General features: G+C 42.3%; 3 protein-coding genes across 3 annotated transcripts; all 3 read left to right on the forward strand.

The window, feature by feature from the left end:
- The first annotated feature begins 2,775 nt into the window (after nucleotides 1-2,775).
- On the forward strand, nucleotides 2,776-3,848 carry LOC310659992 (proteinase-activated receptor 1-like). The gene has a single exon (XM_083404318.1). It carries the CDS (start codon nucleotides 2,802-2,804, stop codon nucleotides 3,759-3,761), a length of 960 nt encoding a protein of 319 aa, XP_083260444.1. The 5' UTR covers nucleotides 2,776-2,801; the 3' UTR covers nucleotides 3,762-3,848.
- A 4,084-nt stretch (nucleotides 3,849-7,932) lies between these two features.
- Nucleotides 7,933-10,073, forward strand: LOC310659970 (proteinase-activated receptor 1-like). The gene is made up of 2 exons (XM_083404247.1): nucleotides 7,933-8,113; nucleotides 8,926-10,073. Exons 1-2 carry the CDS (start codon nucleotides 8,014-8,016, stop codon nucleotides 10,008-10,010), a joined length of 1,185 nt encoding a protein of 394 aa, XP_083260373.1. The 5' UTR covers nucleotides 7,933-8,013; the 3' UTR covers nucleotides 10,011-10,073.
- A 3,834-nt stretch (nucleotides 10,074-13,907) lies between these two features.
- On the forward strand, nucleotides 13,908-16,672 carry LOC310660251 (proteinase-activated receptor 1-like). Its single transcript, XM_083404570.1, has 2 exons — nucleotides 13,908-14,227; nucleotides 15,403-16,672. Exons 1-2 carry the CDS (start codon nucleotides 14,128-14,130, stop codon nucleotides 16,527-16,529), a joined length of 1,227 nt encoding a protein of 408 aa, XP_083260696.1. The 5' UTR covers nucleotides 13,908-14,127; the 3' UTR covers nucleotides 16,530-16,672.
- The last annotated feature ends 874 nt before the right edge of the window (nucleotides 16,673-17,546 follow it).

Below are 17,546 nucleotides of genomic sequence, written 5' to 3' on the forward strand. Positions count from 1 at the left end.
GAATACAAGATATAGTGAAATAGCTCTAATGTCAGGAGCTGGCCGGCTGCCGGCTAGAGAAACAGCACGCAAGAAGTAATTTAACAAAAAAATTATTGCTTACAAGCAGTTAGCCTCTGACCGCTCTCTCCGAGCAACCATACATCACAATCAAATTGACCCTTATGAAGAATCCTTCCGGCTCTTGCAGAATATCCTGAACCTCTGACCCTTACATTTCAGGGGTCGTCTTCTGTCTTGGACTTTCCCCATTCGTCTACCCCTGGGACTGATGGCGTCAGCTACCTCCCCTTGCAGTGAGGAACTGATCTCCCTCCCTTGTGCCCTGAGTGACTGTGATTCCTGAGAAAGCTAGCTTCCCTTCAGCCCGCCTCCCCTGAGCTGATAAGCTGCATTCCTGCCAGCTTCAGAGGGGGAAGTTGTCAGCCCACTGGTTCCAGCTGTCTGAGAAGTCTGCAAGTCTCTCTGTTCTTCTTCTTCTGCCTGTCTGCCTGCCTTCTATCTCAGACTGTACTTCTTGGCTTTGGGCTGGTGTGTTCCTGACATCTAAGCATATGGTCTGAGTTCGTAGCAAGCGAGTTCAAGCACGCCCTCTTGCAGTGAGTTCACATGGTGAAAGAGAACAAATAAGGAGGAATTTTAACTTCCTCCCAGGTGAGGGGCATAACCTGAGTCTAGGAATGCATTTCTCTGTAGTCTTAATCATCACCTACTGGAGCCCATTTTGTAGCCTCTGGCCCCATCCACAACTACACCAGGGAAAAAAAGAGTGTGTGACCTGTGGCTTGAAAAGGGTCCCCTATCCCTGATTTCAGCTAACATCATGGGCATAGCCAGAGGGGGGACAGCTCAAGTAAATAAATAAAGATACTTAACTAACTGACCCATCATGTCACAGATAGCATGGTTCTAACAAACATCCTTTTCCCCCCACCAGCAAAAATCCTGGCTACGCCCACGGCTAACATTCATTCAGGTCTAAAGTGGATTAATAGTCAAGCACTTTTTCCACTGAGATAATATATAAGAAAATGAAAAATTATCTGTTAATGTTATTTAGGAGTCCTAAATCTTTTTTTTTGCTGAAAATGGATAAATGGAAAACCACAACAATTGCTTCTATATCAATTACTTGCCTCATAATGCGATTCCCAGAAATTATTTGCTTTTAGGAAGCATCTTTTAGAAAAGTAAAGAGAACAGAAGAGTTGCCTGAGAGTTTTCATATAGTGCTTTGGGAATTGGGCAGAAGAGAGAGATTTAAAAACCCCTCTGCTGCTTCTAGGATGAAGCAATGTGATGACAGTTGGGGTTGACTCTGCCCCTTCTGTTGATGTATGGCAACATTCAAGCCCAAACTGGACAAAGAGATGACAGCTGGATTTAGATCTCAGTGAGGGGTCTGTATTCTGAGGCAAAATAAGCTGATTTTCAGGGAAATCCTTGCAATTTCTTCTAGGCAGAACCGAAGATGAGGTGCACCTCTGAGGCAGAAACAGGCGCTTCCCTCAAGATCCTCTTTTCTCTCCTCGGCGTAGTCTCCACCATATTTAGCACGGCAAGTGCAAACAGTAAGTACAACCCAACATCCTTTCTCCACAATTTAATATTTAAAGCAATGTGTTTATATTGTGCAATTGTTTCAGGGAACATTCACTTTCTCTTACTTTTCCAAATGATTGTGATATGGAGGAAGAACCAAGTTGAAGGGTTTTAAAAGAGGAGGGAGAATATCATTGAAATATGGGGAGAAATCTGCTTTGCAGTGGTTATATCCAAATATTTTTAATATTCAGTTTATCAGACACATAAAAAGTCTCCAAGTGACTTAAAAACAAAACAAAAATAATAGAATATAATGATTGGTTTCACTGACCTGAATTCCAGTTCATACCTCAGCTTAATCGGGGCTTCTGTTTTCAATTTGAATGGAATCTAGTTTGAGGGAATGCACATTGAATGAAAGTATTTCTCATGAAGCAATGGGATACAGATGGATTGTAGCTTTGTAGCTAACATCCTGTGTACCTGGCTTCAAACACTGATGGTGAAAGTACACTGGAGCAGGAATAAACAGTAATGTGTAAACAGCCTAAAAGCAGGAAAAGCCTAGTCAGAAGTCTAAGACAGGGAATGCATGGTCCTCCATATGCTGTTGGGCTGTAAAGCATTAAAGGGTGATCCCCTATCCTCCAGATTACAGCAAAAGATTCATCGGCCTTTGTTTAAAGGTTATTATCTCACATTTTCATGTAAAACCATACACTGAAGTTTCTCATTTGGAACAGGGAAAGTCAGGGAGAAGAGATAGCAATGTAAATCTTGTCCACACCAGTAATTTTAAAAATACAGTGGTATCTCTGGTTACGAACTTAATTTCTTCCAGGGGTCCTTCTTAACCTGAAACCATTCTTAACCTGAGGTACCACTTTAGCTAATGGGGCCTTCCGCTGCCACCGCACAATTTCTGTTCTCATCCTGGGGCAAAGTTTCTAACCCAAGGTACTACTTCTGGGTTAGCGGAGTCTGTAACCCAAAGTGTTTGTAACCTGAGATACCACTGTACCCTATTAAGTTTAGCCAAATCTATAACTTCATTTGAATTAATATTGTCATAAGTAAACCAGAGTTGTATTGACTTGTGTAACATTGTTAATATGGCCATTTCTATATCTGATTTACATATTGCAGATTCCACATCTCCCGTTCTTAGTTTTGCTTTCCCTGCATATAATCCTGATGTAAACAACTCCAATCAATCTATCACAAAACAAGCTGAAAAATACTTGACTGGTCCATGGATGACTCGCTTTGTTCCTTCACTCCACACTGCTGTGGTTATTTTCAGCCTTCCTTTAAACATTATGGCAGTTCTCATGTTTGTGGTCAAATTAAGGTTTAAGAAGCCAGCTGTGGTGTACATGCTCAACCTGGCTTCTGCCGATGTCCTCTTCGTGAGTGTGCTTCCTTTTAAAATCGCCTACAACTTTTCTGGAAACAACTGGATCTTTGGGCCTGTGATGTGTCGATTCGTCACTGCCGCCTTCTACTGCAACATGTACTGCTCCATCCTGCTGATGATGGTGATAAGCGTGGACCGTTTCCTGGCCGTGGTGTACCCAATGCAGTCCCTGTCCTGGCGCACAGCAAGACGGGCCTCGCTGGTCTGCTTTCTCATCTGGCTTCTGGCTATAGCTGCGGTGATACCTGTGCTTGTCAATGAGCAAACACAGAGATTATCCTGGTTAAATATTACAACCTGTCACGATATATTAGATATCTCTGTTATTATGGATATATTTCGGCATTACTTTTCTGCTTTATCTATTTTGTTCTTTTTTATACCATTATTAATCTCTGTCACCTGTTATGTGTGCATTATAAGGAAACTGTCTTCATCCAGTGTTGCTACAAAGACTGCTAAAAAGAGACGTGCCATTCTCCTGTCTGTAGCAGTCTTGTCTTCTTTTATTATTTGTTTTGGTCCTCCAAATGTTCTAATACTAGTTCACAGCCTGCACATCTTACCTGATCAACCCCTTGAAAGTCTGTATTTTGCCTACATCTTAGCAGTCTGCACTGGTACCATAAACTGCTGCATTGATCCCTTAATTTATTATTATGCTTCTGCAAAGTGTCAAAAGCAGGTGTGGGATCTCCTGTGCTATAAGAAGCATTCTGCTCTTGCACAAAGCAGTCAGACAACAAGCAGCAATGCCACTAACCTTTTAAGCGGCCCGAATAATTTGTCTCAAGCATAGCATCTTACATTAAATATGTTTGCTGTACAGTAATACTCATTCGGAAACCTAGTTGTTGCATGCCACCTATTTTACAGCATCTGTCTTTAACGTACATCATTATTTCCCTAGAATGCTTATGCTTTTTCTTATATTCCCAGAATAAGGTATCAGACCATGGTTTTTCTGCGGTTGCTGTTAAAATAGTGTCTGTCTAGACGTGATTTGCCCCAATGGTGACTGTATAGAAATAAATATTATATATTGTTGTCTTGTTATTTTCTCATTATAATTTCCATAACATTAACAAATAATAATTGAACTGTTGAAATTTTACATCTATATGAAGTAATTATGAGTTTGCGGGCAAGGGGGCATCAATATGCTGATGACACTAAGGTCTCTTTTTCCATAACATCTGTGTTGGGGGAGGCTGGGCAGTCTCTGGATCCGTGCTTGGATGTAGTGGCGAGATGGATAAGGAAAAACCAGCCTGAGTTGGATAGAATTAGGCTACAGTTTTACTGATTACAGAGCAACAGGTTTGATGAAGGCATCAGGCATGAATCCATGTGATCACATAGCCCATTTGCTGTTTGATAAGCTTATCTTTTGACCATGGGTAGGCAAACTAAGGCCCAGGGGCCAGATCCGGCCCAATTGCCTTCTAAATCCGGCCTGCGGACCTTCTGGGAATCAGCGTGTTTTTACATGCATCTCTGGGTTATTTGTGGGCCCTGCCTGGTGTTTTTACATGAGTAGAATGTGTGCTTTTGTTTAAAATGCATCTCTTGGTTATTTGTGGGGCATAGGAATTCGTTCATATATATTTTTCAAAATATAGTCCGGCCCCCCACAAGGTCTGAGGGACAGTGGACCGGCCCCCTGCTGAAAAAGTTAGCTGACCCCTGCTTTTGACCATCACGGTTACTCACCCTGGCATGAACTGCTATCCAATGAACTTCCCCTGGCCACCGGCAGGGAGTGCCATGGCCTGTCAGTCCACAAGCTGGACTTCTGGACAGAAATTGCTGCCTTCAAGATCCCTCAAGGGGATCCAGTGTGGTGTAGTGGTTAAGAGCGGTAGTCTCATAGTCCGGTGAACCGGGTTCGCGTCTCCGCTCCTCCACATGCAGCTGCTGGGTGACCTTGGGCCAGTCATACTTCTTTGAAGTCTCTCAGCCCCACTCACCTCACAGAATGTTTGTTGTGGGGGAGGAAGGGAAAGGAGAATGCTAGCCGCTTTGAGACTCCTTCGGGTAGTGATAAGGCGGGATATCAAATCCAAACTCTTCTTATTCATCATCCCCTATGAGCTGCCCCCTCCTCTACACCTCCCTTTTAAGGAACTAGCTCAATGCCTCTTACCCAGGGCATTTTCTTTTAGCAGGAATTCACTGGAACTCAGTTCTGGCACCTCTCAGGTAGGCACCATTGTGTTCATGGTGAGTTCTGGCACCTCTCGGAGCAACCATACATCACAATCAAATTGACTCTCCTGAAAAATCTTTCCGGCTCCTGCAGAATATCCTGAACTGTAGCACCCTGCTTGTGGTTAATGCTTAGCTGGAATGAAATATTCAACGCAGCAATAGAAAAATTAAAATAATAATTTATTTGTCAGACAAATAAATGATTGGCACAGTGGTATATGGTTACCAAAGCGCTGCACACTCCAGCCCTGGTGACCAGCACTTATATTTCCTCAGCCCAGCCTCCTTACTCCTCCTTTGGCTGCCTCTGTCCAATCAGCCTGGTTGAAATTCCTATTGGCTGTTTGCTAGAACCAATCATAAAAGATACACCCATTTCCTATTACCTTTTATGGGAGACAAAGAGCTATATTTCCTTCTATCATATATCTTACATTTGCCTCGACAAGGCACCTTAATTACCAGATCACCCTTTGCCCTTTTGCTCTTTTGGCCTTCTGCTCTTTTGCCCTTTTGCTCTTCTGCCCCTGGCAACAGGAGCAGATGGCTAAAACAGATGGCTCATGGTTTTAAATTTTGTCATAAACAGAGATCTTCAGTTCACCTTCTCACACACCATCAATGAAATAAGAATCTAATATAAGAATCTAACATTTCTTACTTTCTAAATCCTTTGTATACTTACATTAAAGTCAATATATTTAGATAGATTTTTAGCAGAAAAGAACTTAGTAAAAACAGTTTCAAAAGTAATTCCTAAGAGCAACTTTTTAGAGCAGCCCCTTAGGTTTTCCCTGCCAGCTGCTATTTTTAGCTCTTTGCCCTTTAACCTTAGGAAAATATGGCTGATGGGAAGCCCATAGATAAACTATTTACAACTCTTAACCTGTGCCCCTGCAGCCCGACTGCACTCTACAATCTGCATGACCTTTGCTCCCAGCCTGTAATTTCCTTTCTATAACTTTTGAGGTACATAAGTCAATGAGGGGCCCTGTTCAGGAAAATAAAACAATTGCCAAAGTACTGAGCCAGCTGCTTTTCTGTCTGGCATGAAGCAAGCATCTGCAAATATATATTTTTAAGCTCAATTTAAAATATAAATCTTGATCAGATGCCTCAGAACCTCTGACCCTAACGTTTCAGGGGTCGTCTTCTGTCTTGGACTTTCCCCGTTCATCTATCCCTGGGACTGATGGGGTCAGCTACCTCCCCTTCCGGGGACGAACTGCTCTCCCTCCCTTGTGCCGTGAGTGACTGTGATTCCTGAGAAAGCTGGCTTCCCTCCAGCTCACCTCCCCGAGTGATAAGCTGCATTCCTGCCAGCTTCAGAGGGGGGAGTTGTCAGCCCACTGGTTCCAGATGTCTGAGAATAATAATAATAATAATAATAATAATAATAATAATAATAATTTATTATTTATACCCCATCCATCTGGCTGGGCCTCCCCAGACACTCTGGGCAGTTTCCAACAAAATATTAAAATATAATAATTCATCAAATATTAAAAGTTTCCCTAAACAGGGCTGCCTTCAGATGTCTTCTAAAAGTCTGGTAGTTGTTTTTCTCTTTGACATCTGGTGGGAGGGCGTTCCACAGGGCGGGCGCCACTACTGAGAAGGCCCTCTGCCTGGTTCCCTGTAACTTGGCTTCTCGCACTGAGGGAACTGCCAGAAGGCCCTCAGCACTGGACCTCAGCATCCAGGCAGAACGAAGTCTGCAAGTCTCTCTGTTCTTCTTCTGCCTGTCTGCCTGCCTTCTCAAGCTGTACTTCCTGGCTTTGGGCTGGTGTGTTCAAGACATCTAAGCATATGGTCTGAGCTTGTAGCAAGCGAGTTCAAGCACGCCCGATTGCAGTGAGTTCACATGATGAAAGAGAACAAATAAGGAGGAATTTTAAGTTCCTCCCAGGTGAGGGGCATAACCTGAGTCTAGGAATGCATTTCTGTAGTCTTAACCCCTTCATGCATTAATGAACTCCATGCTTGCTAGTTATATTTGACTGCAATTCAACACAAATGTCACCTCCAAATGTCACTTCCCCACAAATGTGAAGGAGCGGACTATGTCTACTTTTCTCTTTCTGAATGAATATCACCTACTGGAGCCCATTCTGTAGCCTCTTGCCCCATCCACAACTACACCAGGGAAAAAAAGAGTGTGTGACCTGCAGCTTGAAAAGGGTCCCCTATCCCTGATTTCAGCTAACATCATGAGCATAGGCAGAGGGGGAACAGCTCAAATAAATAAATAAAGATACTTAACTAACTGACCCATCATGTCACAGATAGCATGGTTCTAACAAATGTCCTTTCCCCCCACCAGCAAAAATCCTGGCTACGCCCACGGCTAACATTCATTCAGGTCTAAAGTGGATTAATAGTCAAGCACTTTATCCACTGAGAAAATATATAATAAAATGAAAAATTATCTGTTAATGTTATTTAGGAGTCCTAAAACTTCTTTTTTTTTGCTGAAAATGGATAAATGGAAAACCACAACAATTGCTTCTATATCAATTACTTGCCTCATAATGCAATTCCCAGAAATTATTTGCTTTTAGGAAGCATCTTTTAGAAAAGTAAAGAGAGCAGAAGAGTTGCCTGAGAGTTTTCATATAGCGCTTTGGGAATTGAGCAGAAGAGAGAGATTTAAAAACCCCTCTGCTGCTTCTAGGATGAAGCAATGTGATGACAGTTGGGGTTGACTCTGCAACATTCAAGCCCAAACTAGACAAGGAGATGACAGCTGGATTTAGATCTCAGTGAGGGGTCTGTATTCTGAGGCAAAATAAGCTGATTTTCAGGGAAATCCTTGCAATTTCTTCTAGGCAGAACTGAAGATGAGGTGCACCTCTGAGGCAGAACCAGGCGCTTCCCTCAAGATCCTCTTTTCTCTCCTCAGTGTAGTCTCCACCATATTTAGCACGGCAAGTGCAAACAGTAAGTACAACCCAACATCCTTTCTCCACAATTTAATATTTAAAGCAATGTGTTTATATTGTGCAATTGTTTCAGGGAACATTCACTTTCTCTTACTTTTCCAAATGATTGTTATATGAAGGAAGAACCAAGTTGAAGGGTTTTAAAAGAGGAGGGAGAATATCATTGAAATATGGGGAGAAATCTGCTTTGCAGTGGTTATATCCAAATATTTTTAATATTCAGTTTATCAGACACATAAAAAGTCTCCAAGTGACTTGCATCATTTAAAAACAAAACAAAAATAATAGAATATAATGATTGGTTTCACTGAGCTGAATTGCAGTTCGTACCTCAGCTTAATCGGGGCTTCTGTTTTCAATTTGAATGGAATCTAGTTTGAGGGAATGCACATTGAATGAGAGTATTTCTCATGAAGCAATGGGATACAGATGGATTGTAGCTTGTCCACACCAGTAATTTTAAAAATACAGTGGCATCTCTGGTTACGAACTTAATTTGTTCCAGGGGTCCTTCTTAACCTGAAACCATTCTTAACCTGAGGTACCACTTTAGCTAATGGGGCCTCCCGCTGCCGCCGCACAATTTCTGTTCTCATCCTGGGGCAAAGTTTTTAATCCAAGGTACTACTTCTGGGTTAGCGGAGTCTGTAACCCAAAGTGTTTGTAACCTGAGATACCACTGTACCCTATTAAGTTTAGCCAAATCTATAACTTCATTTGAATTAATATTCTCATAAGTAAACCAGAGTTGTATTGACTTGTGTATCATTGTTAATATGGCCATTTCTATATCTGATTTACATATTGCAGATTCCACATCTCCCGTTCTTCGTTTTGCTTTCCCTGCATATTGTAATCATGATGTAAACAACTCCAATCAATCTACCACAAAACAAGCTGAAAAATACTTGACTGGTCCATGGATGACTCGCTTTGTTCCTTCACTCCACACTGCTGTGGTTATTTTCAGCCTTCCTTTAAACATTATGGCAGTTCTCATGTTTGTGGTCAAATTAGGGCTTAAGAAGCCAGCTGTGGTGTACATGCTCAACCTGGCTTCTGCCGATGTCCTCTTCGTGAGTGTGCTTCCTTTTAAAATCGCCTACAACTTTTCTGGAAACAACTGGATCTTTGGGCCTGTGATGTGTCGATTCGTCACTGCTGCCTTCTACTGCAACATGTACTGCTCCATCCTGCTGATGATGGTGATAAGCGTGGACCGTTTCCTGGCCGTGGTGTACCCAATGCAGTCCCTGTCCTGGCGCACAGCAAGACGGGCCTCGCTGGTCTGCTTTCTCATCTGGCTTCTGGCTATAGCTGCGGTGATACCTGTGCTTGTCAATGAGCAAACACAGAGATTATCCCGGTTACATATTACAACCTGTCACGATATATTAGATATCTCTGTTATTATGGATATATTTCGGCATTACTTTTCTGCTTTATCTATTTTGTTCTTTTTTATACCATTATTAATCTCTGTCACCTGTTATGTGTGCATTATAAGGAAACTTTCTTCATCCAGTGTTGCTACAAAGACTGCTAAAAAGAGACGTGCCATTCTCCTGTCTGTAGCAGTCTTGTCTTCTTTTATTATTTGTTTTGGTCCTCCAAATGTTCTAATACTAGTGCACAGCCTGCACATCTTACCTGATCAACCCCTTGAAAGTCTGTATTTTGCCTACATCTTAGCAGTCTACACTGGTACCATAAACTGCTGCATTGATCCCTTAATTTATTATTATGCTTCTGCAAAGTGTCAAAAGCAGGTGTGGGATCTCCTGTGCTATAAGAAGCATTCTGCTCTTGCACAAAGCAGTCAGACAACAAGCAGCAATGCCACTAACCTTTTAAGCGCCCGAATAATTTGTCTCAAGCATAGCATCTTACATTAAATATGTTTGCAGTACAGTAATACTCATTCGGAAACCTAGTTGTTGCATGCCACCTATTTTACAGCATCTCTCTTTAATGTCCACACATTCTTTCTCTAGAATGCTTATGCTTTTTCTTATATTCCCAGAATAAGGTATCAGACCATGGTTTTTCTGCGGCTGCTGTTAAAATAGTGTCTGTCTAGACGTGATTTGCCCCAATGGTGACTGTATAGAAATAAATATTATATATTGTTGTCTTGTTATTTTCTCATTATAATTTCCATAACATTAACAAATAATAATTGAACTGTTGAAATTTTACATCTATATGAAGTAATTATGAGTTTGCGGGCAAGGGGGCATCAATATGCTGATGACACTAAGGTCTCTTTTTCCATAACATCTGTGTTGGGGGAGGCTGGGCAGTCTCTGGATCCGTGCTTGGATGTAGTGGCGAGATGGATAAGGAAAAACCAGCCTGAGTTGGGTAGAATTAGGCTACAGTTTTACTGATTACAGAGCAACAGGTTTGATGAAGGCATCAGGCATGAATCCATGTGATCACATAGCCCATTTGCTGTTTGATAAGCTTATTTTTTGACCATGGGTAGGCAAACTAAGGCCCAGGGGCCGGATCCAGCCCAATTGCCTTCTAAATCCAGCCTGCGGACCTTCTGGGAATCAGCGTGTTTTTACATGCATCTCTGGGTTATTTGTGGGCCCTGCCTGGTGTTTTTACATGAGTAGAATGTGTGCTTTTGTTTAAAATGCATCTCTGGGTTATTTGTGGGGCATAGGAATGCGTTCATATATATTTTTCAAAATATAATCCGGCCCCCCACAAGGTCTGAGGGACAGTGGACTGGCCCCCTGCTGAAAAAGTTAGCTGACCCCTGCTTTTGACCATCATGGTTACTCACCCTGGCATGAACTGCTATCCAATGAACTTCCCCTGGCCACCGGCAGGGAGTGTCATGGCCTGTCAGTCCACAAGCTGGACTTCTGGACAGAAATTGCTGCCTTCAAGATCCCTCAAGGGGATCCAGTGTGGTGTAGTGGTTAAGAGCGGTAGTCTCGTAATCTGGGGAACCGGGTTCACGTCTCCGCTCCTCCACATGCAGCTGCTGGGTGACCTTGGGCCAGTCACACTTCTTTGAAGTCTCTCAGCCCCACTCACCTCACAGAGTGTTTGTTGTGGGGGAGGAAGGGAAAGGAGAATGCTAGCCGCTTTGAGGCTCCTTAAAGGGAGTGAAAGGCGGGATATCAAATCCAAACTCTTCTTATTCATCATCCCCTATGAGCTGCCCCCTCCTCTACACCTCCCTTTTAAGGAACTAGCTCAATGCATCTTACCCAGGGCATTTTCTTTTAGCAGGAATTCACTGAAACTCAGTTCTGGCACCTCTCAGGTAGGCACCATTACTATTATAAGAGAACAAGGGAGGTCTTCATGGTGAGTTCTGGCACATCTTTTTCTAGAAAAAGAAGCAGTGCTGTTACACGACAACAGTTACGACAATTTAAAAGTGTATTGGAAACAAATCAACAGAAATTATTAAAAGTGTGCCTGGGTGGGGAGATCAGCTCTGAACTGGAGTGAGGGGCAGCAGCGGGGGAGGGGGTCCCTTTAAATACTTCCAGAGTGGACCAGACTCCCAGAACCTTCCATCTAGTCTGCTCTGGAAGTTCCTCCCCTCACCCACAGCTCCCAGCCCCTCACCGCAGCTCCAAGTCTCACCCAGCTCTGAAGAGCCTGACCCGACACAGAATCTTCCTGGTGCTTCCACTTCCTCCTTGCAACGGCCCCAGGCTGCAACAACTGAACCCAATAAGCCAGGAATGGGAGGATTCTGGCAAGAACCTTCTGAAACAGGAATATGATTTCATTCTGTTTGCAAATAACGTGTTGGTACATTCAGAGCAGGAGTCAGCAACCTTTTTCAGCCGTGGGTCGGTCCACTGTCCCTCAGACCATGTGGTGGGCCAGACTATATTGGGGGGTGGGGTGGGGGTGAATGAATTCCTATGCCCCACAAATAACCCACAGATGCATTTTAAATAAAAGGACACATTCTACTCATGTAAAAACACATTGATTCCTGGGCTGTCCGTGGGCCGGATTGAGAAGGTGTTTGGGCCGCATCCGGCCCCCGGGTCTTATGTCCCCTACCCCTGATTCAGAGGGACGCAACTAGATGAGATGGCAGTGATGGTAGCTTTTCCAATAGAGAAGACAGAGCTTTGGTGTATTGCATAGCTTTTTGTCAGTCTCCATGATTAAATGTAGCCAAAGAACTTAGCAGTAATAAACATTCAGAGTTGCCTAATGTATGCAGACCACTGAATCCAGTTTATGTTGTCTAAGAATCTGAATTACGCTTGCCTACATGTTTGTGTGTGTGTGTGCGTGTGCAAGTGCAGACTATAGGTTTTAGCCAACAAAATTCTACTCAGCACAGATCCACTGAAATTAATGGACCCAAGTTAGACTTGTCCATTAATTTCAATGGGTCTACTCTGCGTAGGATGAACATTGGGGGAGCAGATCTACAGAGGACTAAGCAGGGAGGAGATGCTTTGCACTATCTTGGCCCGGTCTGTTCCCCCAGCCATCAAGAGTATGTGTGTTTTTGTCAGCCTGCATCAGTTCATTGGGAGACGCCATATCATACACCTGCACAATTGCAATAATAGTAGTTGTTCAAAGTTATCATGCTTCCAAAATGCTCATAAATGCATGATGACATCACATAGTCACAACACACACATATAGTTGTAGTTATTGATTTGGGGTTTTCTTTTCCCCACAGGCCTCCCTAAACGTAATACATAAATTCAAAGATTTCTGTGCTTAAAATACTGCAGATTTGCGTGTTTCTTTTCATAAATTTTGTACTGCACCAGTAGGAAATGCTCAAGCAGTGATACTGATGTGGTGTCAGGGACTGGACATCGGAGGAGGAGTGGTGAACCTTCCCAAAAAGAGGAGGACAGTATAGATTTACAAGAGTAGTTTGCAGAGGGTCACAGGTCAGAGTTAGATGAGGGGGGAAGCTGGAAAATAATGGGAGAAGCAGAGCAGGAACTGCGGGCTGACACATTATCACTAGAGAGCATTCCAGACCCCCCTTCTCCAAAGGCCCAGCGAGCAATTGAAGTAGGAGAGCAGAGAGCTAAGAGGCGATTGGCCCTAAGCAGCCACCGTAAGGAGGGGGGTGCTGTTGACGAGAAAGCAAGGGGGAGGAGATTACTCAGATCAATACCATTAACCCAAGAGGCAACGGTTCTGAGTCTCTCTGTTGAACATTGACTAAAATACATCAGTAAGAACTTATTGTCTATCTATTGCTGGCAGTCTGCCTTGAGAGGGAGGGATCAGATTCCCTGACATGTGGAATAGAACGTCCCTATATTCATCTGAGGAATGGTGGAGGGTATGCTAAAGGTGTGCTACATACAAGGCACTCTTAAGATTTTCCCCCGAGCAGGGCAATATTTGCCACAGAGGAATGTGTGAGTGTGTGTTGAAAATAGCCTACAGCACAAAGTTAACATTTACCATTGTTGATCCACCCACTTTTTAACCTCTCCCCGTCTGGCCATGTGGCCCTCCGAAAAAGGGAGGAAAGCCCTTGGGTGGAAAAAGGGTTCCCCAACCCGGATTTCATATAACATTCATTCAAGCCTAATGTTGATTAATGGTAAAGCACTTTATCCACTGAGAACGTATTTAGGATGGTGAAAAAATACAAATTTTGCTTTTTAATATATTGTGGCGAAAACCACAAAAAATGCTTTTTCATCTATTAATGCGACATAATGGGCTTTCCAGGAATGCTTTTAGGAAGAGTCTTTTAGAAAAGTAAAGAAAACAGAAGACTTGTCTGAGGGCTTCCATTTGGTGCTTTGGGGAATAGCCAGAAAGAAGAAATCAAGAACCCTCTGGTCCACATAGGATGAAGTGGTGTTATGACGGAGTGGGTTGGCTCAGCTTCTTCTACAGATAAACTAACATTAAAGCCCAAAATAGGCAAGGAGATGACAAGTGGATTTAGATCTCAGGAAGGAAATAAAGGAAGCTTCTTTTCAGGCAGATCCCTTCAGTTTCTTCTTAGAGACCTAGTGGAACCAAAAGATGAGGTTCGCCGCTGGAGGAGAAATGGACCCCTCTCTGAAGATCCTGTTTCCTCTGTTTAGTATGGTCTTCACCTTATTCAGCACAGCAAGAGCAAAAAGTAAGTACAACCCAACACACTTTCTCCATGGTTCAATATTCATAGTTAAAGCAAGGCATATGCAATGTGCAATTGTTTCAGGGAAATTTCACTGTCTCTGATCTTTCTGAATGATTGTGCTAAGGAAGAAAAACCATGCAGAAGCAGCAAGAGTAAAGGAGGAGAGAGAATATCCTTGTACTAGGAAAAAATGTACTTCTCAGTGGTAATATTCAGTTTATCCGTCACTTGCACTTAAAAAAAATCTCTAAGTGACCGCAACATTTTAAGAGCATAAGTCATAACATAAGATCGGAAGAACAATGAATAAAGCATTTGGGGGGGGGGGGTTGCTCTAAAATTCCTACCCTAAAGAATTTAGAGTGTCTCTTCTTGCACAATCTGCCTCTGATATTTGAGCAAGGAGGTGATGTACTTCACAGAAAATCAAGGATTTCTTTACTGCATAAGACCTTTTATTTCGCTAAAAATAAACCTGTCTCTATTAGACTGGGCAAAAAAAGCTGGCCATAGTTCTCCCCTCAAAGAGATAGAGATCCAAGCACCCTTAACATGCTACAGTTCCTAGGATTCTTTGATGAAACCTTTTGCTTTAAATGTATGGTGTGTACACAGGCAATGTCAGAATATGACTATGTATACATTAGCAGCATGAAACACAGCAACTTGTCCCTGTCTCCCTTAGTTTCAAGTCACATTCTTAGAGGGCTGCACACACCAGGGAAGGGGCAGGGATGTCTTCACCTGGTGTCTATTACCAGATTTGTTTCACCGCACTGAGCTCCAGTTTCCATTTTCGAGCTGATGGAAGCTGGCTTGAGGGAAAGCACATCAAACAGGAATACTTCTTGAGAAGCTGCAAGATGAAGATGCATTGTGGCTAATGTCATGTGTATTTGGTTTCAAAAACCAGCAAGTATTGCTGGTAGACCCCATAGTCTAAAGGTTACTTTGCACATTTTCAGGATCGGCGGAATAGCTGAAGTTTCTCAGTAGCAATAGGAAATATGTAAATTTCGGCTACACCAATAATTTTTTAAGCTCCAAATGTGTAATTCAATAATTTAATCTGAATTCATAGTCACATGAGTAAACTAGCGTGGTTGCATTGATGTTTGTAACATTAGCTATACATGTATTCATAGATTTGATTTACATATTGCTTCATCTTTCAGATTCATCCTTCGACATCCAGGGTCTTTCTTTTGCTAGTTTCCCTGCTATGGAAATAAATGCTAATGATAAAGAAATAATTACTATTGATACATTGAACAACTACAATCAATCCATAAACCAAGTGGCTATCACAAAACAAGCTGAGAAATACTTGACTGGTCCATGGATGACTCGCTTTGTTCCTTCACTCCACACTGCTGTGGTTATTCTGAGCCTTCCTTTAAACATTATGGCAATCCTTATGTTTGTGGTCAAAATAGGGCTTAAGAAGCCAGCAGTGGTGTACATGCTCAACCTGGCTTCTGCCGATGTCCTCTTTGGGAGTGTGCTTCCTTTTAAAATCGCCTACAACTTTTCTGGAAACAACTGGATCTTTGGGCCTGTGATGTGTCATTTTGTCACTGCTGCCTTCTACTGCAACATGTATTGCTCCGTCCTGCTGATGATGGTGATAAGCGTGGACCGTTTCCTGGCCGTGGTGTATCCAATGCAGTCCCTGTCCTGGCGCACAGCAAGACGGGCCTCGCTGGTCTGCTTTCTCATCTGGCTTCTGGCTATAGCTGGGGTGATACCTCTGCTTGTCAATGAGCAAACACAGAGATTATCCCAGTTAAATATTACGACCTGTCACGATACATTAGATATCTCTGTTATTATGGATATATTTCGGTATAACTTTTCTGTATTATCCATTTTGTTCTTTTTTATACCGTTATTAATCTCTGTCACCTGTTATGTGTGCATTATAAGGAAACTTTCTTCATCCAGTGTTGCTACAAAGACTGCTAAAAAGAGACGTGCCATTCTCCTGTCTGTAGCAGTCTTGTCATCTTTTATTATTTGTTTTGGCCCTACAAATGTCCTATTATTAGTGCACAACTTGCGCATCTCACCTGATCAACCCCTTGAAATTCTGTATTTTGCCTATAGCTTAGCGGTCTGCATTGGTACCATAAACTGCTGCGTTGATCCCTTAATTTATTATTATGCCTCTTCAGAGTGTCAAAAGCAGGTGTGGGATCTCCTGTGCTATAAGAAGCAGTCTGATCTTGAACAAAGCAGTCAGACAACAAGCAGTAATGCTACCAATCTTTTTAGTGGCCTGAAAAATTTGTCTCAAGCATAGAATTTTACAGTGTGTGGTACAGTATTAATAAATATAGGTGTTGCATGACAAAGATGTGAATATTTGTTTACAGTTCACGTCTTTAATGTCCATGCCATTCTTTCTCTAAAATATTTATGCTGTTTCTTATATTAAAGGCTATATAAAATCAAAGAATCAGAGAATTTTAGAGTTCCCTTGATCAGGACACTATACTTCTGTTGATGCAGCCTAGAACAGCACTTTGCTGCTGCATCATGCAAAATATTTCAAACTGGATTTATTTTTTGGTTTTTTTGGCCGCTGTTAACATTAAAACTAATGTTTATCCAGAGATCTGGTTTGTTCCAGTGAGGACTGTATATATATGTAAATGTTACATATTGTTGTCCCAATTATTTTATTAGTATATAATAATGTTAATAATATTTCTTGAGGCAGATATTAACTTATTTGTCGTCATTAATTTGGGGTTTTTGTCTGACAAGAGCCTTCTGAAACAGGAATGTGATTTAACCCTTTTCGAAAAGAATGCATTGGTACATTCACTCAAACCAGATGAGATTGTAGCTTTTCCAATAGAGAAGACACAGGAGGCAGAGCTTAGATGTACTTTATAAGCGGTCAGACTCCATGATTCAGTGTAACCAAACAAATTAGAAGTGATAAACATTCAGAGTTGCCTAATGTAAACAGCTATGATTTTCCCAGTAGTGATGTATGGAAGTGAGAGCTGGACCATAAAGAAGGCTGATCGCCAAAGAATTGATGCTTTTGAATTATGGTGCTGGAGGAGACTCTTGAGAGTCCCATGGACTGCAAGAAGAACAAACCCATCCATTCTTAAGGAAATCAGCCCTGAGTGCTCACTGGAAGGACAGATTCTGAAGCTGAGGCTCCAATACTTTGGCCACCTCATGAGAAGAGAAGGCTCACTGGAAAATACCCTGGTGTTGGGAAAGATGGAGGGCACAAGGAGAAGGGGACGACAGAGGACGAGATGGTTGGACAGTGTTCTTGAAGCTACCAGCATGAGTT

The sequence above is a fragment of the Podarcis tiliguerta genome, assembly GCF_965153285.1.
Source record: "Podarcis tiliguerta genome assembly, chromosome: 11".
NCBI classification, from domain to species: domain Eukaryota; kingdom Metazoa; phylum Chordata; class Lepidosauria; order Squamata; family Lacertidae; genus Podarcis; species Podarcis tiliguerta.

Bases quoted from the DNA above. Each gene is read 5' to 3' on its own strand.
- LOC310659992 (XM_083404318.1), top strand. From the start codon at position 2,802: ATGACTCGCTTTGTTCCTTCACTCCACACTGCTGTGGTTATTTTCAGC.
- LOC310659970 (XM_083404247.1), top strand. From the start codon at position 8,014: ATGAGGTGCACCTCTGAGGCAGAACCAGGCGCTTCCCTCAAGATCCTC. The intron at 8,114-8,925 runs GTAAGTACAACC...TACATATTGCAG, and splicing joins TAGCACGGCAAGTGCAAACA to ATTCCACATCTCCCGTTCTT.
- LOC310660251 (XM_083404570.1), top strand. From the start codon at position 14,128: ATGAGGTTCGCCGCTGGAGGAGAAATGGACCCCTCTCTGAAGATCCTG. The intron at 14,228-15,402 runs GTAAGTACAACC...TTCATCTTTCAG, and splicing joins CAGCACAGCAAGAGCAAAAA to ATTCATCCTTCGACATCCAG.